Source organism: Haematobia irritans, chromosome 3, assembly GCF_050003625.1.
Source record: "Haematobia irritans isolate KBUSLIRL chromosome 3, ASM5000362v1, whole genome shotgun sequence".
Classification (NCBI taxonomy): domain Eukaryota; kingdom Metazoa; phylum Arthropoda; class Insecta; order Diptera; family Muscidae; genus Haematobia; species Haematobia irritans.
In genome coordinates, this window is record NC_134399.1 from 221,371,938 (window position 1) to 221,397,054 (window position 25,117).

At 35.3% G+C, this 25,117-nt stretch overlaps 2 protein-coding genes across 2 annotated transcripts in view; one reads left to right on the forward strand and one right to left on the reverse strand.

The window, feature by feature from the left end:
* The window catches only part of AstA-R1 (allatostatin A receptor 1), a gene marked incomplete in the record, with an annotated part of 486,850 nt that overhangs the window by 126,778 nt on the left and 334,955 nt on the right, over positions 1 to 25,117 (forward strand).
* Positions 18,667 to 19,522, reverse strand: LOC142232314 (small ribosomal subunit protein uS5). Its single transcript, XM_075303065.1, has one exon. The coding sequence runs from the start codon at positions 19,486 to 19,488 to the stop codon at positions 18,712 to 18,714; it is 777 nt and encodes a 258-aa protein (XP_075159180.1). The 5' UTR covers positions 19,489 to 19,522; the 3' UTR covers positions 18,667 to 18,711.

Below are 25,117 nucleotides of genomic sequence, written 5' to 3' on the forward strand. Positions count from 1 at the left end.
ACCAAATATATTAAAATGTATTTGCTTTTTTTGTGGCTTAAAAATCTTTCCACTTGCATTCTTGTAATTTGGGAGTTGCTGTGTCTATGTTAGCTGTAGAAGCGAAAATTCTGCCAGCTAATCCAGACATATGATTTTGACAGAAATTTTGCTAAAGTTCATATGAATGGCAGCCGAAAAAAACATATGTTCTACACCCACCTTACAAAAAGGACATCCGCCTAAACCAAAATATTATATTATGCCATAAAACTCACAGGCTACGTGGAGTCACATGGACATCTGTGGCAAGAAAAAGAGCAAATTCACAGCCAATCGAACTGGTAAAAGTGAAATGGAGAATCTTAGAACAGATTTTTGTAATTAAAGTCTTTATCGCGAGCTTAGTCCAATCGCCTTCAAATTCGGCACCTGTTTGTATTTTGAGTGAGGATTAGAGGTGAGCACGTGACACGAAATTGTCGTGAATCACGAAAACTTTCGCTGATTGCAACGGTGTGAGTGTGCGTGAGCGTGATTAACAAACCAAAAGTCGTGCGTGAGCATGAGTCACGAAAATAATTTCATCGTGAATGTGCGTGAGTACGAATTTCGGAAAAATACGCTCACCAAAAAAAAAAATCCCGCCCACGGACATAAAACGCTTACGCGATGAATTCATTTACAATTATAGTGACACCTGGGATCCCAGCAAAAAAAGCGTCGCCAAAGAAGTAGTGAAAATGTTTTTTTTTATATCCGGAAGTGGTGCAAAATTGGCACGTCCTTGTCATAGGACGGATGCCCACCATTTCAACAGCCGCTGCACTGAATTTGCATCACTTCTTAAGGTGTGATGCGAATCCAGTGATTTGAATGTGAATAAAGAAATTTTGTGATATTTTGACGAATAAATAGTTTTTAAAATGTTTTATGACTTTTAATGCATTATAACGCTTGTCTGGAACGTTTGGCATCAAATATTTTAAAAAATTCGCAATTTTTCAAGGAACGATTTAGCATTTTTTTCGGCAAAATTTAAATAATTTGCACTATTTTATTAATTTCTAATCTGTTTTTAACCCATTTGAAACAAAAAAATTTTAAATTTACCATACAAAATATGAAAAAAGCGAGTTATAAAAAATTGACTCAAATGAGTCAATTTAAAATAAAGAACATCTTTGGGAGGACATTTTTGGAAGTGCTTTTAAAGTTGTGCCTTTAGAAGAACTTCCAATTTTTTTTGCTTGGATGTTATGAGTTTAATAACGCCCTCGATTTTAATCATGTTCATGTTTTTAAACACATCCCTAAGGTAAATTAGTCATAAAATTATTCGTGAGTCACGACATTTCGTGCGTGAGTACAAATTTTCTTTTCGTGAGCGTGAGTCCTACCAAACAATATCGTGCGTGAGTGTGCGTGAAGTAAGATTTTTCCGTCGTGAGTGTACGTGAACGTGAGAAAATATTATTCACGTGCACACCTCCAGTCAGGATAGAACCGTATTGATTTAGATGGCAAGCGGTTCTGATTTATATATCGCTACCACATATCTTTCGTCCGATATGCACTTTGGCCCAGAAGTCGGAATTTTTGGTTAGCCTCAAGTTTCCTACAAGGAGTACAATTAACAGCATCTTCAAGTGTGTTCAATTTAGTTCGGCCGGGCCGAATCTTAAATACCCACCACCATGAATCAAATATAATAGTTGCCGTTGAAAATTCTTCGTCGTACCGGGTTACTTGATGATATATACAATTTATGACAAATAAAACCCACTGAAGCAGATGAGTTCAACCAGTACGCTTCCCGAAGATACATTTAACCCTTTCACTACCGATGTCCACTTAGAAGGACATTCGAAAAGCACACCAAATTCTATTTTCCCACTTAGTTTCGATTTATTTCTCGATGTTATTTTAAAGTAGAGGCTTTAATCTAAATAAGCTATAAATATTTTCCATATTGGTGAGCACTAAAATATATTTTTATAAACTTTTTTAAAAATAAACGAAAAATACGAAAATTTGAGACAATTTTTCTTTTGTATGTTTCTAGTAAATGGAGATTTATACAAAAACTATAGCTGATACTTTTACGGTTTCTTTTTTGTATTTTTTTCTCACACTGTGAAAGATATTATAGGCCAAATAGGGCTTATTTTTGTAAGGCCATTTGGTCACAATTCAAGAATCAAGTTTTCAGAAAAAGCTCATATAGCTTTTGAAGTAATTGAGGTACGTTCTCAAAATGACAATTTTTGTTCTACATGCTGTTAGTACAAGTAAAAACAGAAGAAAAATTAAAGTTTTTAATATTAGGTTTATTTCGGTAGTGAAAGGGTTAAAATTTCTATCTATGAAGACTAGAGCAGATTCTGGATTTATAAGAACCAGTTTTGTTTGAGCTTTACACTAATAGAAAAAATTGCGTTTCACAATCGTGAACGGACGTTGTCAAAATGAAACGGAAACGTTCACAAAAAAATCAAAACGGAATGTTCATGATTTCGTCCACGGGCGTTCACGATTTCATGAACGGCATTCGTTTTGCTTTGGCCACGAAAAGTCTTAAAATAATCGTTAGACGTTGTTATAGCAACTCCGCCGTTGGTACAATGTGCTAAGGCGACTGTTAACGCGTATCGTACATGCAACACAGGTTCGAGTCACGGTAGCGGAAATATTTTTATACCCCCACCATAGGATGGGGGGTATATTAACTTTGTCATTCCGTTTGTAACACATCGAAATATTGATCTAAGACCGTCCGTCCGTCCGTCCGTCTGTTGAAATCACGCTAACTTCCGAACGAAACAAGCTATCGACTTGAAACTTGGCACAAGTAGTTGTTATTGACGTAGGTCTGATGGTATTGCAAATGGGCCATATCGGTCCACTTTTACGTATAGCCCCCATATAAACGGACCCCCAAATTTGGCTTGCGAGGCCTCTAAGAGAAGCAAATTTCATCTGATCCGGCTGAAATTTTGTACATGGTGTTAGTATATGGCTTCTAACAACCATGCAAAAATTGGTCTATATCTGTCCATAATTATATATAGCCCCCATATAAACCGATCCCCCGATTTGGCTTGCGGAGCCTCTAAGAGAAGCAAATTTCATCCGATCCGGCTGAAATTTGGTAAATGGTGTAAGTATATGGTCTCTAATAACCATGCAAAAATTGGTTCACATCGGTCCATAATTATATATAGCCCCCATATAAACCGATCCCCCGATTTGGCTTGCGGAGCCTCTAAGAGAAGCAAATTTCATCCGATCCGGCTGAAATTTGGTACATGGTGTTAGTATATGGTCTCTAACAACCATGAAAAAATTGGTCCATATCGGTCCATAATTATATATAGCCCCCATATAAACCGATCACCAGATTTGACCTCCGGAGCCTCTTGGAAGACCAAAATTCATCTGATTCAGTTGGAATTTGGTACGTGATGTTAATATATGGTATCCAACAACCATGCAAAAAAAGGTCGATATCGGTCCATAATTATATATAGGCCCCATATAAACCGATCCCCAGATTTGACCTCCGGAGCACCTTCGAAGAGCAAAATTCTTCCCATTCGGTTAAAAATTTGGTACGTAATGTTAGTATAGGGTGTCCAACAACCATGCAGGAATTGGTTCCTCTCAGCCCATAATAATATATAGCTCCCAAATAAACCGATCCCCAGATTTGACCTCCGGTGCCTTTTGGAGAAGCAAAATTCATCCGATCTGGTTGAAATTTGGTACGTGGTGGTAGTATATGATATTTAACAACCATGTGAGTTGAAATTTGTGGATGACAGTCTTTCGTAGAAGTTTCTACGCAATCCATGGTGGAGGGTACATAAGATTCGGCTTGGCCGAACTTACGGCCGTATATACTTGTTTTAATTTTGTTTATTAATTCGTAACAATTACGCTTTCAGATCATGAACGCTGGTTGTTGTTTCGACAACATATGGTGTCATTTTTACGTTGTCAGATTGACCCCATCTGTTCTGAGTTTGACAACACATGTGTGTTGATTCACTTTCATGAACGCATCGTTTCGAAATGACTACGCCGTTCATGATTTTTTCTATAGAATCTAATCTAATCTAATATGGAATTTTTTGTGTGGAAGAGGAATCATAACCATCTTGATCTAAAACGCCTTGATCTAAAATCTGTAGATTTTACTCCGCATTATTTAAGTGATTACGAGAAGAAAAATTTGGAAATTTCACATTTAGTTTCAACCAATTTTCCTGATAGGTCTATATGGCGGTTCTAGAATCTAGACCCCAAATCGTAAGGCCGGTTTATAAGGGGGCTATATCAAAATTTGTACCGATACACAATATATTCAGCACACCTATTTGTAGTTCTAAAACCTCCAGATGTTCAGTGTCAGACAAATTGGATAAAACTACGGTTACTGGAAGACCAAGAAGTAAAATCGGGAGATCGGTCTATATGGAGGCTAAATGAAAACATGGAGCGATGCACGCCATTTTCGGCAGACGTATTTTTGGGGCCATATAAGTCCATATCGGGCGAAATATAACAGGTTGGCTGATAAGTCCCCGGTCTGACATATAGATGGCGTCGCTAGTATTAAATGCATATTATTTTTATATAGTACCAACCTTCAAATGATTCGTGTCAAAATTTGACGTCTGTAAGTCAATTCGTTTGTGAGATAGAGCGTCTTTTGTGAAGCAACTTTTGTTATTGTGAACAAAATTGAAAAACAGGAATTTCGTGTTTTGATAAAATACTGTTTTCTGAAGGGAAAAAATACGGTGGAAGCAAAAACTTGGCTTGATAATGAGTTTCCGGACACTGCACCAGGGAAATCAACAATAATTGATTGGTATGCAAAATTCAAGCGTGGTGAAATGAGCACGGAGGACGGTGAACGCAGTGGACGCCCGAAAGAGGTGATTACCGACGAAAACATCAAAAAAATCCACAAAATGTTTGTGAATGACTGTAAAATGAAGTTGATCGAGATAGCAGGGGCCTTAAAGATATCAAAGGATCGTGTTGTTCATATCATTCATCAATATTTGGATATGCGGAAGCTCTGTGCAAAATGGGTGCCGCGCGAACTCACATTTGACCAAAAACAACAACGTGTTGATGATTCTGAGCGGTGTTTGAAGCTGTTAACTCGTAATACACCCGTGTTTTTCCGTCGATATGTGACAATGGATGAAACATGGCTTCATCACTACACTCCTGAGTCCAATCGACAGTCGGCTGAGTGGACAGCGACCGGTGAACCGTCTCCGAAGCGTGGAAAGACTCAAAAGTCCGCTGGTAAAGTAATGGCCTCTATTTTTTGGGATGCGCATGGAATAATTTTTATCGACAGTGACTATTATATGGCGTTATTGGAGCGTTTGAAGGTCGAAATCGCGGCAAAACTGCCCCATATGAAGAAGAAAAAAGTGTTGTTCCACCAAGACAACGCACCGTGCCACAAGTCCGATGGCAAAAATTCATAAATTGGGCTTCGAATTGCTTCCCCACCCACCGTATTCTCCAGATCTGGCCATCAGCAACTTTTTCTTGTTCTCAGACCTCAAAAGGATGCTCGCAGGGAAAAAATTTGGCTGCAATGAAGAGGTGATCGCCGAAACTGAGGCCTATTTTGAGGCAAAACCGAAGGAGTACTACCAAAATGGTATCAAAAAATTGGAAGGTCGTATAGTCGTTGTATCGCTCTTGAAGGGAACTATGTTGAATAATAAAAACGAATTTTGACAAAAAAATGTGTTTTTCTTTGTTAGACCGGGGACTTATCAGCCAACCTGTTATATATGGGAGCTATATCTAAATCTGAACCGATTTCATCCAAAATCAATACGGTTCTATTCTGAGCCAAAACACATACTAGTGCCAAATTTGAAGTCGATTGGAATAAAACTGACAGACGGACAGACGGACAGACGGACATGGCTAGATCGTCGGACAGATGGACATGGCTAAATCGACTTAGGAGCCCACCTTGAGCATTTTTGCCAAAGACACCATGTGTCTATCTCGTCTCCTTCTGGATGTTGCAAACATATGCACTAACTTATAATACCCTGTTCCACAGTGTGGAAGTTGGAAGTGTAATGAGAATTATGATTTACCCAATGGTATTAAAAATTTTGTTTTTGTAGTATTTATCCCTCCATTTTCTATAAAATACTACAAAGAAAATTTCCCGGGAATTCTCGCACTTAATTCCCGGGAAACGGGAGCGAAAAAATAGCGAATTCCCGGGAACGGCATCCCGGGAAAATCCCTAATAATAAGGGAAGTCAGAATTATCATTTTATAGAAAATTTTCTAAATTTGAGGAAACTTGGTTTTAGTTCGCTTTTTGTTTATTTTTACGAATGTTTTGTTATCAGTGAATAAAATTTTATTTTTCAGTAGTAAATTCTTATACCCAGCAAAGAAAACAGTATTAGTAAAATTCCATGCCTTATTCTAGTTAATGAACTTTTCCTAACTGCTTTCAGTTTAGGATTTTTTTTTACTGAAATAATTAAATTTTATTATTTCACACAAAAATTTACCTTAATGGAAATAACATGACTAAACTAATTTGATGAAAATTTGTTCCTTAAGTTTAGAAGGCACTTTTTTCTGGGTGCATATATTCATTTCGCCCGATTTAACATATACTCATATGATCACAGAGGCGAAAGCTTTACTCCGATTTAAGTTTAATTTGGATATGGACCATTATCACAATGGGCTGAATAGTCTAAGTGAGCCCGAATCTTAATCGGGATGCCACTTTAACCTACTATGGATGGCGAATTTGTAATAATCGGTTAAGATTTAGATTTATACGGGGGCTATATATCTTTTACCCGACTTAGATTCATATGCCTGCCCGAAGCTAAAGGTTTACTGCGAACATTTTAAAATTTATATTTTAGCAATGTGTGCCAAACACATAGAACACAACTGTATATTTCATAAGGGGGATGGATTACTTTGCAGCAGAATTACAACATACTCACCTTTAGGGTGCACATGAGACCACATATGACTTAAAAAGCCATAAACCATTTTCTACGGTTCACTGCACTCCCTGGATATGTTCTCTATTATTGCTCTCACAATACATAGAGCAAACAGACATTAATACACCCACACTCAGTCCCCATAGTTATATAAACGCTTCAATATTAAGGGACCATCACAGCATCATAATGAAACAAACACCCGGGTTACCAACCATCGTTACACCCTCCATTCATCTTCATCACAGCGTGTATGCAATGCAAACATACCCACACACACACGCGCACACCCAAACACTTTAAAGCATAGAACGCGAATGTCAGTTTCATTCATTCGTTCATTCATTCATTCATGTTTGTATCTCGAAGGTGTTTCTAGTGCGACAGTTTTTGGTGTGATCAGCAGAGGTTGGCAAAGGGGAAAGGCATGGAGATATTTGTGTGTTGACTATGAAAAGCCAGTAACCATGAAAATATCATCACAGATAACAGTATAGAATACGGATATTTTGTAAGTGGGTGTGAGTGCGGGTGTGTGTATACCGCCACATTTGAAAGATTATTGACTTTGTCATCCCACTGCGTACATCGATGTTTTAAAGTTTAACCACGACAACGCTTCCTTACCTAATGAGAGAAAAGTTCAGTTCAAAAATCAAACCTCACTGCCAAGTATGTGTGCGTATGTGTGTGTTTGTTTGAGACTTTGTAAATTTAAACTAAATTGAAACTGATACTTGGCCTTAATGAACTTTTTAACTTACTGCGTTGGATAACAAAATTTCCCTTATGGCAATGGCTACATAATCTAACGATGATGGTAAAGCTGTCGTATTAGGAAACTATGGTGTAATATTGTATTATGTACATCAAAAGGTTTCTCGGAAGCAAACCAAAAAAAATTTAAGGTAAATTACATAATGTTCCGTATAAATATACACATGGAAACGGAGATAAAGTCATCGGGGATGAGATTTGATTAGATAGTAAATATATATGTTTCTTTATTGTAAAAATTGTTTGTTTTCTAAATCACTAAAATAGTTTTTTATTTCATTTTTATACCCTCCATCATAGGATGGGGGTATATTAACTTTGTCATTCCGTTTGTAACACATCGAAATATTGCTCTAAGACCCCATAAAGTATATATATTCTGGGTCGTGGTGAAATTCTGAGTCGATCTGAGCATGTCCGTCCGTCCGTCCGTCCGTCCGTCCGTCTGTTGAAATCACGCTAACTTCCGAACGAAACAAGCTATCGACTTGAAACTTGGCACAAGTAGTTGTTATCGATGTAGGGACCCTCAGACTTGGCTTGTGGAGCCTCTAACAGAAGCATATTTCATCCGATCCGGCTGAAATTTGGGATATGGTGTTTGTATATGGTCTCTAACACCCATGCAAAAATTGGTCCACATCGGTCAATAATTATATATAGCCCCCATATAAACCGATCCCCAGATTTGGCTTGCGGAGCCTAAAAGAGAAGCAAATTTCATCCGATCCGGCTGAAATTTGGTACATGGTGTTGGTATATGGTCTCTAACAACCATGCAAAAATTGGTCCACATCGGTCCATAATTATATATAGCCCCCATATAAACCGATCCCCAGATTTGGCTTGCGGAGCCTCAAAGAGAAGAAAATTTCATCCGATCCGGCTGAAATTTGGTACATGATGTTGGTATATGGTCTCTAACAACCATGCAAAAATTGGTCCATATCGGTCCTTAATTATATATAGCCCCCATATAAACTGATCCCCAGATTTGGCTTGTGGAGCCTCTAAGAGAAGCATATTTCATCCGATCCGGCTGAAATTTGGTACATGGTGTTGGTATATGGTATCTAACAATCATGCAAAAATTGGTCCACATCGGTCCATAATTATATATAGCCCCCATATAAACCGATCCCCAGATTTGGCTTGCGGAGCCTCAAAGAGAAGCAAATTTCATCCGATCCGGCTGAAATTTGGTACATGATGTTGGTATATGGTCTCTAACAACCGTGCAAAAATTGGTCCACATCAGTCCTTAATTATATATAGCGCCCATATAAACCGATCCCCAGATTTGGGTTGCGGAGCCTCTTGGAGGAGCAAAATTCATCCGATCCGGGTCAAATTAGGAACGTGGTGTTAGTATATGGTCGCTAACAACCATACCAAAATTGGTCCAATCACACAAAAATTGGTCCATATCGGTTCATAATCATGGTTGCCACTAGAGCCAAAAATAATCTACCAAAATTTTATTTCTATAGAAAATTTTGAAAAAAAAAATTATTTCTATAGAAAATTTTGTCAAAATTTTATTTCTGGAGAAAATTTTGTTAAAATTTTATTCGGTTCATAATAAAATTTTCATCGTAGTCAAAATTTTATTTCTATAGAAAATTTTGTCAAAATTTTATTTCTATAGAAAATTTTGTTCAAATTTTATTCGGTTCATAACCACTCGAGCCAAAAATAATCTACCAAGATTTTATTTCTATAGAAAATTTTGTCAAAAGTTTATTTCTATAGAAAATTTTGTTAAAATTTTATTTCTGTAGAAATTTTTGTCAAAATTTTCTTTTTTTTAAAAATTTTGTCAAAATTTTTATTTCTATAGGAAATATTGTGAAAATTTTATTTCTATAGAAAATTTTGTTAAAATTTTATTTCTGTAGAAAATTTTGTCAAAATTTTATGTCTACTTTGTCAAACTGAATTATATACGTATTGGATCAATCTTTTTTGATTTAATATATACCACGTATGGCCTTGCATACAATTTAGAAGATATTGTTAGGAGGTTTTAAGATACCTTGCCATCGGCAAGCGTTACCGCAGCTTAAGTAATTCGATTGTGGATGGCAGTGTTTAGAAGAAGTTTCTACGCAATCCATGATGGAGGGTACATAAGCTTCGGCCTGGCCGAACTTACGGCCGTATATACTTGTTTTCTAATTAAAAAAACAGCTTTACTCATTTTTTGTTATTCTCTTTATTATACCTTCCAGGGTGGGGGTATATTAACTTTGTCATTCCGTTTGTAACACATCGAAATGTTGCTCTAAGACCCCATAAAGTATATATATTCTGGGTCGTGGTGAAATTCTGAGTCGATCTGAGCATGTCCGTCCGTCTGTTGAAATTAATGTTGTTATTAATGTAAGTCGGATGGTATTGCAAATGGGCCATATCGGTCCACTTTTACGTATAGCCCCCATATAAACGGACCCCCAAATTTGGCTTGCCGATCCTCTAAGAGAAGCAAATTTCATCCCATCCGGCTGAAATTTTGTACATGGTGTTAGTATATGGTCTCTATAAACCATGCAAAAATTGGTCCCCTTCGGTCCATAATTATATATAGCCCCCATATAAACCGATCCCCCGATTTGGCTTGCGGAGCCTCAAAGAGAAGCAAATTTCATCCGATCCTGCTGAAATTTGGTACATGGTGTTGGCATATGGTCTCTAATAACTATGCAAAAATTGGTCCACATCGGTCAATAATTATATATAGCGCCCATATAAACCGGTCCCCAGATTTGACCTCCGGAGCCTCTAAGAGAAGCCAATTTAATCCGATCCTGCTGAAATTTGGTACAAGGTGTTAATATATGGTCTCTAATAACTATGCAAAAATTGGTCCACATCGGTCCGTAATTATATATAGCCCCCATATAAACCGATCACCAGATTTGACCTCCGGAACCTTTTGGAAGACCAAAATTCATCTGATTCATTTGAAATTTGGTACGTGGTGTTAATATATGGCCTCAAACACCATTGCATAAATTGGTCATAATCGGTCCATAATTATATATAGCCCCCATATAAACCGATCCCGAGATCGGTTTATATGGCGGCATCTTGGAGGAGCAAATTTCATCCGGGTCAGTTGAAATTTGGTACATTGTGCGAAACAAGCTATCGACTTGAAACTTGGCACAAATAGTTGTTATTAATGTAAGTCGGATGGTATTGCAAATGGGCCATATCGGTCCACTTTTACGTATAGCCCCCATATAAACGGACCCCCAAATTTGGCTTGCCGATCCTCTAAGAGAAGCAAATTTCATCCCATCCGGCTGAAATTTTGTACATGGTGTTAGTATATGGTCTCTATAAACCATGCAAAAATTGGTCCCCTTCGGTCCATAATTATATATAGCCCCCATATAAACCGATCCCCCGATTTGGCTTGCGGAGCCTCAAAGAGAAGCAAATTTCATCCGATCCTGCTGAAATTTGGTACATGGTGTTGGCATATGGTCTCTAATAACTATGCAAAAATTGGTCCACATCGGTCAATAATTATATATAGCGCCCATATAAACCGGTCCCCAGATTTGACCTCCGGAGCCTCTAAGAGAAGCCAATTTAATCCGATCCTGCTGAAATTTGGTACAAGGTGTTAATATATGGTCTCTAATAACTATGCAAAAATTGGTCCACATCGGTCCGTAATTATATATAGCCCCCATATAAACCGATCACCAGATTTGACCTCCGGAACCTTTTGGAAGACCAAAATTCATCTGATTCATTTGAAATTTGGTACGTGGTGTTAATATATGGCCTCAAACACCATTGCATAAATTGGTCATAATCGGTCCATAATTATATATAGCCCCCATATAAACCGATCCCGAGATCGGTTTATATGGCGGCATCTTGGAGGAGCAAATTTCATCCGGGTCAGTTGAAATTTGGTACATTGTGCTAGTATATGGCCGTTAACAACCATGTCTAACTAGGTCCATATCGGTCTATAGTTATATATAGCCCTCAGATAAATCGATCCCCAATCACACAAAAATTGGTCCATATCAATTTCATAATTGTAAAGGGTGGTTAAAATTTCAAGGGCCGATGTTGATTTTGAATAAACACAAACTATTTAGGAAATAATTGTAATTTTATTTTATTATGACATATTGGTATTACTCAATTATATATGGAACAAAATATCGGCCAAATGGGCGCCGCGACCTCGGTGGCACACCTTCATCCGATGGTCCAAATTTTCGAAGACGCTGAGGCATAATGGAGGTTCTATGCCGTTAATGTGCCGAATTATCTCATCCTTTAGCTCTTGAATTGTTGCTGGCTTATCGACGTACACCTTTTCTTTCAAACAAGCCCAAATAAAAAAGTCTAACGGTGTCAAATCACATGATCTGGGCGGCCAATTGACATCGCCATTACGTGAGATAACACGGCCATTGAATTTGTTGCGCAAAACAACCATTGTTTCCTTAGCTGTGTGGCAAGTGGCACCGACCTGCTGAAACCACATATCGTCCACTTCGATATCGTCCAATTCGGGCCATAAAAAATTCGTTATCATCTCACGATAGCGAACACCATTCACAGTAACTGCCTGACCGGCCTCCTTTTGAAAAAAATACGGCCCGATGTTGCCGCCAGCCCATAAACCACACCAAACAGTCACTCTTTGTGGATGCATTGGTTTTTCGACAATCACTCTTGGATTCTCATTCGCCCAAATGCGGCAATTCTGTTTATTGACGAATCCACTGAGGTGAAAATGTGCCTCATCACTGAATATGATTTTCTTCGAAAATTGATCATCTACTGTTGCCATTTCTTGGAACCATTTAACACGTTGTTGGATTGTGTATCTCTCCTTGGTTCAAATTGAGTAAGTCTGAAATAGAGAAATGTCAAATAAAATTAGGAAAAAAACTTGGCGTTTAGGTGTGGTTCACATTCAACATCGGCCCTAACAATTTAACCACCCTTTATATAGCCCCCGCATAAGCGACCCCAATATTTCAATTCAGGCTCTTTACGTCCCGTGCAAAAGTCCATATCGATTCGTAATTATTTGTAGACTTACCTATACATACCTTTTTTGTCTAATATATACCACGTATGGACTAACTCACAATTTAACGATGCTAAGAAGTTTTAAGATACCACAACCCAAGTAATTCGATTGTGGATGGCAGTCTTTTTTAGAAGTTTCTACGCAATCCATAGTGGAGGGTACATAAGATTCGGCCTGGCCGAACTTACGGCCGTATATACTTGTTATTTACTAGCGTAACCTGGCCCGCTTCGCTGCGCTTTCCGAAGCGTGTTTGTAGGAACATTTTGCGTTAACTTAGTCAACTTTCCACCAATTTTTTTAAATAATGTTCTAAATTCAAGTAGTTGGACAATCGTCTATATTTCTTGTGAATTTTAAGTGCGGTTTGTCAAGGAAAGGTATCTTTCTTCTCAACATACCTGAAAATTAACCATTATATTATAATAACATACAAAGAATTACTGTTTCCCATCCAATAAATCGGACAAAGCAAAAGTAGTAAAAAAATTTACCACATTAACATTTGTTAAGATGTGGGACATGGGGAACATCCCTTTTCCGAACATATACAGGAAAATGATGCACCCTCCACGTTGGCCGCCAAATTCATGTAAATTTAAAATCTTTGCTAAAAGGAAGTCTGGCAGAAGCCTGTCCAAAAATCATAAAATTATGTACCGAGTTCCCATTTACGGACAATTTAAGAAAAAAAAAAAATGAAATGGACAAAAGGGAACCCTCTCCCCACCTTCGCTCCACTTCGACCTGATATCAGACTATTACGTACCCTATATTAATTTCACAAAGTACTTAATGGTCCCTATAAATTCTATCGAACTAAATCGACAAAGTTTATTTCACTTTTCCCCTTCCCCAACCAGATATCGAAAAATCATATACTAATTTAAAAATCATGTATTAATTTAATCACCTCCTCCCACGTTCACTGTAAATTTTAAGTAGATCGGAGAAGTTTAAATTTTGCCCTATTGTTTTAAAGGGACGTCACTTTCCCCGATACAATATCGACAAACACCGAAGTGAATAGCACCCTGAAAATTCTTGAAACTTTCCTTCAAGTGTGGGGCAAGGAAGGTTGCCTCCCTGTTCATAACCTTCCCCCACTGCCTTTGTAAATTTCAAGAAAACTTAAAAATTTTTGTTATTCGTTAGTTTTGGAGGACGTCCTCCTCCCCGACCAAATATCGAAAAGTGATGTAGCGTATCTTTTGTAAACGTCCCAGAAAATGTCACGCAAATTATAAGCCCAAATTTCAAAAAGCAGGGCAAGGGGCGGACCTCTTCCGTCTAAATATCACAAAAGCAGGTATCAAATATTAATATCGTTACCTATCCCCATTCCTCTGTAAATTTCAAGTAACTTGGTAATGTTTAACCCTTTCGACCCTAAAGTTGCCTGTGGGCAACTTTTTGTGTTTTGAGACTCACTGTCAGCGTTGTTTTTGTTTTTGTTCATAAAACTGTAACGGTATCGAAAGCTACAAGTGTTTTCTTCAAGTTGAATGAAAAATCAGCTAATTTGGTTGTCAATTAGCAAAAAAATTCATTAATACGTACGTACCTCAAGAAAAAAATATTTGCGAATTTAAAAGAGGTTTTTATACATGTGACCTTTTTCAAAAATTACAACTAAAATGTTGAAAGTTTTTATTAAATCTATTGTAGTACATGTCAAATAAAATATTTCTGGAACAACAGATGGGAAATTTTTAAAACGAATATTGACGCTTTATAATACTTTGGTTTTTTACACCGCCAGTTAAATTGACATGGGTTAAAAACAAAAAAAAAAAAAAACAAAACATTTTCGTGAGTCACGCGTGATTCACGCGAAGCCGTGAATGAAATTTAAACAAAATCTCGTGAATGAAATTTAAACGAAACCTCGTGAATGTGCGTGAACGGGATTAAAGAAAAATGTGTGGCGCGTGAGTAAAAATCAAATTGTGTTCGTGATTGTGAGTGAGTAAACTTTCTCCGAAATCACGCTCCCGATAAAAATTTACTTTCACGATCCAACCCACGCTCACGAACCAACTCACGCTCAAGATAAAATTCACGTTAACAATAAAATTCATATTCACGATAAAACAGACACAAAAAGTCACAATAACAAACAAATTCACGTTCACGATTAAATTCAAGCTCGCCGATTTTAATCACCTTTACATATTTAATCACGCTTAAGATTTCAATAGCGTGAGTAACGAGAAATTTCGTTAATTACCAAAATTTTATTGAGCCACGAAAATTGTCGTGTTCCGAAAATATTCGTGACTTACGAGATTTGTCGTGAATTACGAAAATTGTCGTGAATCGTGCGAAAGCGTGAGACAAAAACATTGTTCATGTGTGAGCGTGTGCGAGTATGACTTTTCATTTCGTGACCGTGAATTCCTACCTACATGGCATGCGTGAGTACAAATATTTCTTCGTGAATGTGTGGTCAGCGTGATTGAAATTCCACTCACGCGCGCAGCTAAGTATATATTTACTGTAAAATAACAAAAAACTTAACAAAAATCCAATAAAACGTAATACGTCTATCATTACAAATCAAAATAGTTTGTAGTCACAATTGCCCAAAGTTGCCCACAGGCAATATTCTCCACCGCCTAAACGAATGGGCGTGGCGACCCGAAATTTTGGCTAGACGCTTCTTAAATGACTTCAACATGATTAAAAGTAAAAAAAATTTAGCGATACCTATAAAAATTCGGGGTCGAAAGGGTTAATTGTTTCTCTTTATGTACTTAAGAGAAGCGGATGTCTCCCAATGCCCTTTTATTTTTCCCCGACTAAATATTAAAAAGTCAGAAACCTGATATAAATTTCATAACCTCACCCATTTTTTCCATAAAATTTCAGTCGTTTTGTTTTCACTGCACATTAAAAAAATCGGGCACATTGAAGCCGTCAGGTACCCCACATTAATTTCATAACCTCACCGCATGTTCTCTGTAAATCTCAGATAATTTAGAGAATTTTAGTTTTTTCACTGTACTTTAAAAAAAGTCGAAAATAGGGGAGGTTCCCTCCGCCACAAAATATCGAAATATAAAGTAGCGGATCTTTGTCTAGATGCCAACTCCAACCTTCAATGGAAATTTCAAGCAAATCGGTCAACATTGGTCCAATTTTCAAAAAGTCCAACAAAGGGGAGGTCCCCCGCGACCAGGTGTCAAAAAATGACGTACCATATTTTCACCACACACATGAGCGCCCCCTACGATGTCTAAAAGTTTCAAGTAAATCGGTTCAGCCGTTTCCGAGCCTACCCGGGACATACAAACAAATAAACAAACATACTATGAATTTTATATATATATATATATATATATATATATATATATATATATATATATATATATATATATATATATATATATATATATATATATATATATATATATATATATATATATATATATATATATATATATATATATATATATATATATATATATATATATATATATATATATATATAATATATAATATATATATATATATATATATATATATATATAATATATATATATATATATATAATATATATATATATATATATATATATATATATATATATATATATATATATATATATATATATATATATATATATAAGCTTTATTATCTTTATTATCTTTAATTCAAAAATTCTTAGTTAACGTAAAGATTAAATCTTTAAACCAAGAATGTATTTATTTATTTTAAAGTAAGTTTGTGCTACTTCAAGGTCAACCAATTTCAACGGAGTGACGCAAATTTCACAGATTCGTATACTAATTTAAAGAAAATAAAGCAAGGCTACTGAATTTTTTTTGATGAAAAAATTTAAAGACATTTCTCCTTAATATCGTGTAAATTGTGTATCTTGTATAACGTGTCATATTATCACATATATATATATATATATATATATATATATATATATATATATATATATATATATATATATATATATATATATATATATATATATATATATATATATATATATATATATATATATATATATATATATATATATATATGTATATATTATATATATATATATATATATATATAATATATATATATATATATATATATATATATATATATATATATATATATATATATATATATATATAATCTGTGAATCTGTGAAATTTGCGTCACTCCGTTGAAATTGGTTGACCTTGAAGTAGCACAAACTTACTTTAAAATAAATAAATACATTCTTGGTTTAAAGATTTAATCTTTACGTTAACTAAGAATTTTTGAATTAAAGATAATAAAGATAATAAAGCTTCAAATATAGGCTAAAGGTTATTTGCAAATTAAGAAAATATTGTTTGCCTTAGAGTATCTGTTTTAATTTAATTATACCCTAAACCACATAATGGTCAAGGAATAATAACGTTGATCTGCCAAAAATGTGCGTACCAGAAATATTGATTTTAGACCCCATAAAATATATATCGACCGACTCAGAATCAACTCGTGAGTCGATCTAGGCCTTGGCGTCCGTCCATGTATTTGATGTTCGCAAGACTCCGGTCGCATTTATTACCCGATTTCGATGAAATTTTATACACGCTGTTTTTTTTTTTTTTTGCACAAAGACGAAACAAATCTGATAGAAAATACACTTTCTAGACGCCCAAGAAGTCGGGAAATCGGTCCATATGGGGGTTATAACAAAACATGGACCGATAGGTACCATTTTCGGTACACTTTTTGATGGTCTCAAAATACCTCTAGATTGGCAAATTGGATAAAAACTACGGTTTCTATAAGCCCAAGACCCCAAAACGGTAGGTCGGTTTATATGGGGTCAATATCAAAAATTGGACCGATATAGCCCATCTTCGAACTTGACCTGCCTGCAAACAAAAGACGAATTTGTGCCAAATTTCAGGACTAGAAATTCAATAGCGCCATTATTGAAGGCTGTAGCGTGATTACAACAGACAAACGGATATGTTTATATCGTCTTAGTATTTCTCCCTGATCAAGAATCGATATTTCAATGTGTTACAAACGGAATGACGAACTTATTATACCCCCGTTACCATTCTATGGTGGTGGGCATAAAAAAATAAATAAATAAATAATCCAATGTAAAGAACATATAATCAAATTAAAAAAAAAAAAAAAAACTACACCCAGAGAAGGAATATGATCACCTCAAACATGTTTCAAGAGTAAAATGTTATTTTGGACGCTGAACATTTAACATGTTTGTCGCAACCCTGTTATTCTCTCATAAAGTATGTATCTGATTTTGGAAAATATATACATGTACAAAACAACATAAAATATTCCATTCTTCCCGTCAAAACACGGTACAAACATGTTTATGTTTGAGATGATCATACTCCTTCTTTGCTTACATTGTAACAGACCTACTATCAGTTGTACTCCTTGAGCAAATAAAATCTAGGTTAAACTCTAGCTTCTGGAGTCATATAAGCTTATATCGGGCGAAAGATATATATGGGAGCTATATCTAAATCTATACCGATTTTTTACAAAATCAATATAGTTCTATTCTGACCGAAATAGATGCTTGTGCATAATTTGATCAAAACTGCGACCTAGACTTTGATTACAAAAATGTGTTCACAGACAGACGGACAGTGCTAGATCGACTCACCATGGTTAGCATGCCCGCCTTGCATACACAAGATCGTGGGTTCGATTTCAAAAAGTTTTTCAGCGGTGGATTATCCCACCTCAGACTGCTGGTGACATTTCTAAGTGTTTCAAAGCTTCTCATAGAGCTTTCTCTTTTTTAAATAATGTCTATAAAGATAAAATCTTTAAGCATCAATGTTGTGACGGGCACCGGGCTTTTCAGCCAAGAAAACTAGCGAATTGCTTATAAGGAGTAGCACCCAAAGGCATATCCTTCCACAAATCTGGAGTCAAGTAAGCATAGGTCTTGGCAATAGCAGCATAAGTAGCCTTGGCGAAGTAACCCAAGGTGCCAGTGGAACCACGGGCAGAAGTATAGCAATCTGGAATACCAGCCATGGTCAACAACTTCTTAGGTACGGGGGCAGATACAATGCCGGTACCACGAGGAGCAGGAATCAAACGTACAGAGACGGAACCGCACTTGCCGGTAACCTTGCATGGCACTGTATGGGGTTTACCGATTTTGTTACCCCAGTAACCACGACGCACAGGCACTACAGACAATTTAGACAAGATGATGGCACCACGAATGGCAGTAGCAACTTCCTTGCTGCACTTAACACCCAATCCAATGTGACCGTTGTTGTCACCAATAGCAACGAAAGCCTTGAAGCGGGTACGTTGACCAGCACGAGTTTGTTTCTGGACAGGCATAATCTTCAATACTTCATCGCGCAAGGCCGATCCCAAGAAGAAATCAATGATTTCGAACTCTTTAATGGGCAAAGAGTAGAAGTAGATTTCTTCCAAGGAGTTAATTTTGCCATCACGAACCAAACGGCCCAATTTGGTGACTGGAACCCATTCCTTGGAGTCTTCTTTGCCACCACGTCCGCGACCGCGTCCACGACCACGTCCGCGTCCACGACCTCTACCACCACGAGAACCAAATCCTCCACGGAAACCACCACGGGCTGGAGCTGCGTCCGCCATTTTGTAATTAGATGCAAGTTAAATCGGTGAAGGTAAAAAAAAATATGGAACGCCGTTCAGACTCAGCTATAAAAAGGAGGTCCCTTGTCATTGAGCTTAACATGGAGTCGGGCAGCACTCAGTGATAAGAGTGAAGTTCACCACTGTGGTATCACAATGGGCTGAATAGCTTAAGTGAGCCCTATACATCGGACTGCCATCTAACCTAACCTAACCTAGATCGACTCAAAAACCGACACTGATCATTATTGCCACTGATCATTAGTGCTTGTCTCGTCTCCTTCTGGGTTTTGCAAACATATGCACATACCTGTTCCACAGTGTGGCGCAGGTCATTATTATTAAAAAAAAAAAAATTCTTCCAAATACCTACCCCATTTTATTTAATAAAATCACAAGCCTCGCATAAAATGGTAAAATGAGTTTCAAGACATGCATCCTAATTACAACAAAAGAGCTTAAAGTTCTTCAAGAATCAGTCTACAATATCAGCTTTATTATTTTAATATAATGTGTAAAAGGTTTTTTAGCATGAGCATAAAATATTATAACGACAGCAACGTGAACCCATTTCGTATTCAATAAAATCATGAGATGATGGTACACAAAATATAATAATTGCTTAAAAAATGTGTTAAAGAATACATTAATTTTGGTATAATAGATTTAAATCAGAAAATTGTATATATAGACATATTTTGCTAAGACAAAATTTTCTAGGAATATCAAAACATTAACGCCCATATTCATAAAAAGTTAACGTAAACTTTAAACCTACTGTTACCATACAAATTCCATTTATAAACTGTCACTAAATTATTATGAATATGGGCATAAAAAATATATTTATGACAAAATGAATATTTGATTTTACATCGAAATATGAATATCTAAATTAAAAATAAAAATACCCCAATGCCATTTTGAATAAAAATTTCATTTGTCAAAATATGTTTTTAATCAGCAGTTTAACAATTTATATAATTTTAAGGAAATTTAAATAATTTTAAGGAAATTCAGCTTAAAGAGAACTTTGGCCTTAGTTTTATAGAAAAAAAACGAGACACCATCCCTCAAATGTCTATTCCTTGAAATTAAAAGACAACAAAAACAGACATTTGAGATAATATGCCATGACATATATAGAAAAAAAAAGTCATGTGGTGGCAAAGGATACCCTGTACTCGGTGGCAAATGCGACCGCATAATTATTCCATCTTCATTAATCTACATATGAATACGTAGAATATGAGCAATTTTGGTAGAAAGAGGAATATAGGCAGAGTGGAAGAGGGTAGCTAAGGGTTTGTATTATGGTTCTTCTTATTTTATAACTCAGCAACAAATTTGAATGCGGTAAGGAATTAATTTAATAATGCAGCATAACTGTCCATTATATTTCTCCAATCAATTCTTTTTATAAAGCGAAGAGACATATTTCTGGCAACATACGGATATCGAGACGAAAACCCGATTTTTTAATCAATCCTTGTCATTCGACTCAATTTTTGAATTCCTGGTTATATGACAGATGGTGTTAAAATTCCCATTGGAGAGTTTCCAAATACATTTTTATGGATTTTGCAACATGTGACTGAGCGTTGTTGCAAAAATACTTTGTCATGCATATCCAATTATTATGGCCGTTTATCACAGATCAGATTAGTTCAATACAAACCTCCTGTGTTTGTATGTGTTTCACTCAGGTGCAGCAGCACATACTACACGACACCTGATCCCACCAAATACACAGCATGCGCTTTGTCTCCGAGGTTAGGGTGATCATATCAGTTTTTTCATCATCAGTAACGATGCAACACCCAGAGAAGGAATATGATGGATGGTGACCATGCAACATGTTTTGTCGCAAAAATGTTGTTTTCTCTGCAAACATAACATGCTTTCCGAAAACAGATACATAATTTCCGAGAAAATAACATGGTTGCAGCGAACATGTTACATGGTCACCATCCAAAAATAGCATTTTGCTCTTAAAACATCTTTGAGGTTATCATATTCCTTCTCTGGATGTATGCAAATAACCTTTCATTTGTTGTCTTCGGGGCTAATGGGCGCATATGAAAAATCGCCTAAACCTCTTCGATTAATGCCTCCAATTCAGGAAAGGAAAATGCAGTACTATTGTAATTTTTTCAATTTTTTTCAGTACCATAGTACCCCATGAATGATTTAGTACCTTTTGAGTAGACATTTTTGAGCCGAAATCAGACTTATGATTTTGACAAAATATTTTAATATTGTGAGATAGTTTTTAACAAACTTATTTGCTAAAAGTCTTTTACAAATTTGGCAAAACAGACAGAAAGAAACAAACAGAAAGAAAATCTCAATTTTGTAAACGCCATAGTCAAAGAAAGTGTTGTCAAAATTTTATTTCTACAGAAAATTTTGTCAAAAATTTGTTCTTTTGGAAAATTTTGTAATTTTTTTTTTTATTTTTTATCAACATTTGTTTCTATCGAAAATTTTGTAAAAATTTTATTTCTTTAGAAAATTTTGTAAAAATTTTAGTTCTTTAGAAAATTTTGTCAAAATTTTATTTCTTTAGAAAATTTTGTCAAAATTTATTTCTTTAGAAAATTTTGTCAAAATTTTATTTCTTTAGAAAATTTTGTCAAAATTTTATTTCTTTAGAAAATTTTGTCAAAATTTTATTTCTTTAGAAAATTTTGTCAAAATTTTATTTCTATAGAAAATTTTGTCAAAAATTTGTTCTTTTGGATTTTTTTTTTTTATTTTTTTATCAACATTTTGTTTCTATCGAAAATGTTGTCAAAATTTTATTTCTATCGAAAATTTTGTCAAATATTTCTTCGGTAGGAAATTTTGTAAAAAATTTTATTTTTATAGAAAATTTTGTCAAAATTGTATTTCTTTAGAAAGTTTTGTCAAATTTTTATTTCTTTAGAAAATTTTGTCAAAATTTTATTTCTATAGAAAATTTTGTCAATTTTTTTTTTATAGAAAATTTTGTCAAAATTTTATTTCTATAGAAAAAATTTCCAAAAAACTTTTATTTATCTACAGTAAATTTATGAAGTACAACTGTCGTAAGCGTGATTACAATACCTCGGCCTCTTTGTAAGCGGGTATAAAACTAAAAAATAAATTTTTTTAAATTGAGGAGATGACAAACAAAATTTAATTTTTATACCCACCACCATAGAATGGTGACGGGGGTATTATAAGTTTGTCATTCCGTTTATAACACATCGAAATATCGATTTCCGACTATATAAAGTATATATATTCTTGATCAGGGAGAAATTCTAAGACGATATAACAATGTCCGTCTGTCAGTCTGTCTGTCTGTTGTAATCACGCTACAGTCTTCAATAATGAAGCAATCGTGCTGAAATTTTGCACAAACTCGTCTTTTGTCTGCAGGCAGGTCAAGTTCGAAGATGGGCTATATCGGTCCTGGTTTTGATATAGTCCCATATAAACCGACCTCCCGATTTGGGGTCTTGGGCTTATAGAAATCGTAGTTTTTATCCAATTTGCCTGAAATTTGAAATCTAGAGGTATTTTATGACCATAAAAAAGTGTGCCAAAAATGGTGAGTATCGGTTCATGTTTTGGTATAGCCCCCATATAGACCGATCTCCCGATTTTACTTCTTGGGCTTATAGGAACCGCAGTTTTTATTCAATTTACCTGAAATTGGAAATCAAAGGTACTTTAGAACCGTAAAGAGGTGTGCCAAAAATGGTGAGCATCGGTCCATGTTTTGGTATGGTGGCCATATAAACCGACCTCCCGATTTGGGGTCTTGGGCTTATAGAAATCGTAGTTTTTATCCAAATTTGCCTGAAATTGGAAATCTAGATGTATTTTAGGACCATAAATAGGTGTGCCAAAATTTGTGAGTATCGGTACATGTTTTGGTATGGTCCCCATATAAAACGACCTCCCGATTTGGAGTCTTGGGCTTCTAGAATCCGAAGTTTTTATCCTATTTGCCTGAAATTGGAAATCTAGAAGTATTTTCGGGTCATAAAGAGGTGTGCCGAAAACGGTGAGTATCGGTCCATATTTTAGTGTAGCCCCCATAGGAACGATCTCCCGATTTAATTCCTTGGGTTTCTAGAAACCGTAGTTTTTATCTGATTTGCCTGAAATTGTAAATATTCTGGTATTTTAGGCTCACAAAAACGTGTATCGGATTAAGTTTTTATCGGTCCAATTTGGTAATGCTCCATATAGACCGACTTCACTTCTTGAGGGTGTTGGAGGCGCACTGATCATGAAAATTGCTTGTAACTCAATGTAAAATTTCCAGATTTTACTTCTACAGATTTAAGATTTCAAATCAAGACGTTATTTTATAATTTTCTTGCACACTTACAAGAGATGTTAATGATTCCTCTAAAACTCAAACAAAAATGGTTCTTATAAATCCAGAATCTGATATAGTCCTCATAGGTGAAATCTTTAAATTTATCTTCGGGAAGTGTCCTCAAGTCCTCAAGCCCTCCTGAAATTTCAAAGGAAACCCTAATATTTGGTTCATGGTGGTGGTATTTAAGATTCGGCCCAGCCGAACTTAGTTCTGTGTATAATTGTTTTTTTTTTTTTTTTTTTAATTCATTGGTACTTTCTTTAAAATTCAGTATAAAGGAGCTCTTGACAATAATCTTCCCATAGAATATTTGTTGAAATTTAGTGAAAAGTACTTTTCGCTCAAAAAATACCTTTTTGTTCTTTTCTTAAAATTGTATTTTCCATCCCTGCTCCAAAATTTTATTTCTTTAGAAAATTTTGTCAAAATTTTATTTCTATAGAAAATTTTGTCAAAAATTTGTTCTTTTGGATTTTTTTTTTTATTTTTTTATCAACATTTTGTTTCTATCGAAAATGTTGTCAAAATTTTATTTCTATCGAAAATTTTGTCAAATATTTCTTCGGTAGGAAATTTTGTAAAAATTTTATTTTTATAGAAAATTTTGTCAAAATTGTATTTCTTTAGAAAGTTTTGTCAAATTTTTATTTCTTTAGAAAATTTTGTCAAAATTTTATTTCTATAGAAAATTTTGTCAATTTTTTTTTTATAGAAAATTTTGTCAAAATTTTATTTCTATAGAAAAATTTCCAAAAAACTTTTATTTATCTACAGTAAATTTATGAAGTACAACTGTCGTAAGCGTGATTACAATACCTCGGCCTCTTTGTAAGCGGGTATAAAACTAAAAAATTAAATTTTTTTAAATTGAGGAGATGACAAACAAAATTTAATTTTTATACCCACCACCATAGAATGGTGACGGGGGTATTATAAGTTTGTCATTCCGTTTATAACACATCGAAATATCGATTTCCGACTATATAAAGTATATATATTCTTGATCAGGGAGAAATTCTAAGACGATATAACAATGTCCGTCTGTCAGTCTGTCTGTCTGTTGTAATCACGCTACAGTCTTCAATAATGAAGCAATCGTGCTGAAATTTTGCACAAACTCGTCTTTTGTCTGCAGGCAGGTCAAGTTCGAAGATGGGCTATATCGGTCCTGGTTTTGATATAGTCCCCATATAAACCGACCTCCCGATTTGGGGTCTTGGGCTTATAGAAATCGTAGTTTTTATCCAATTTGCCTGAAATTTGAAA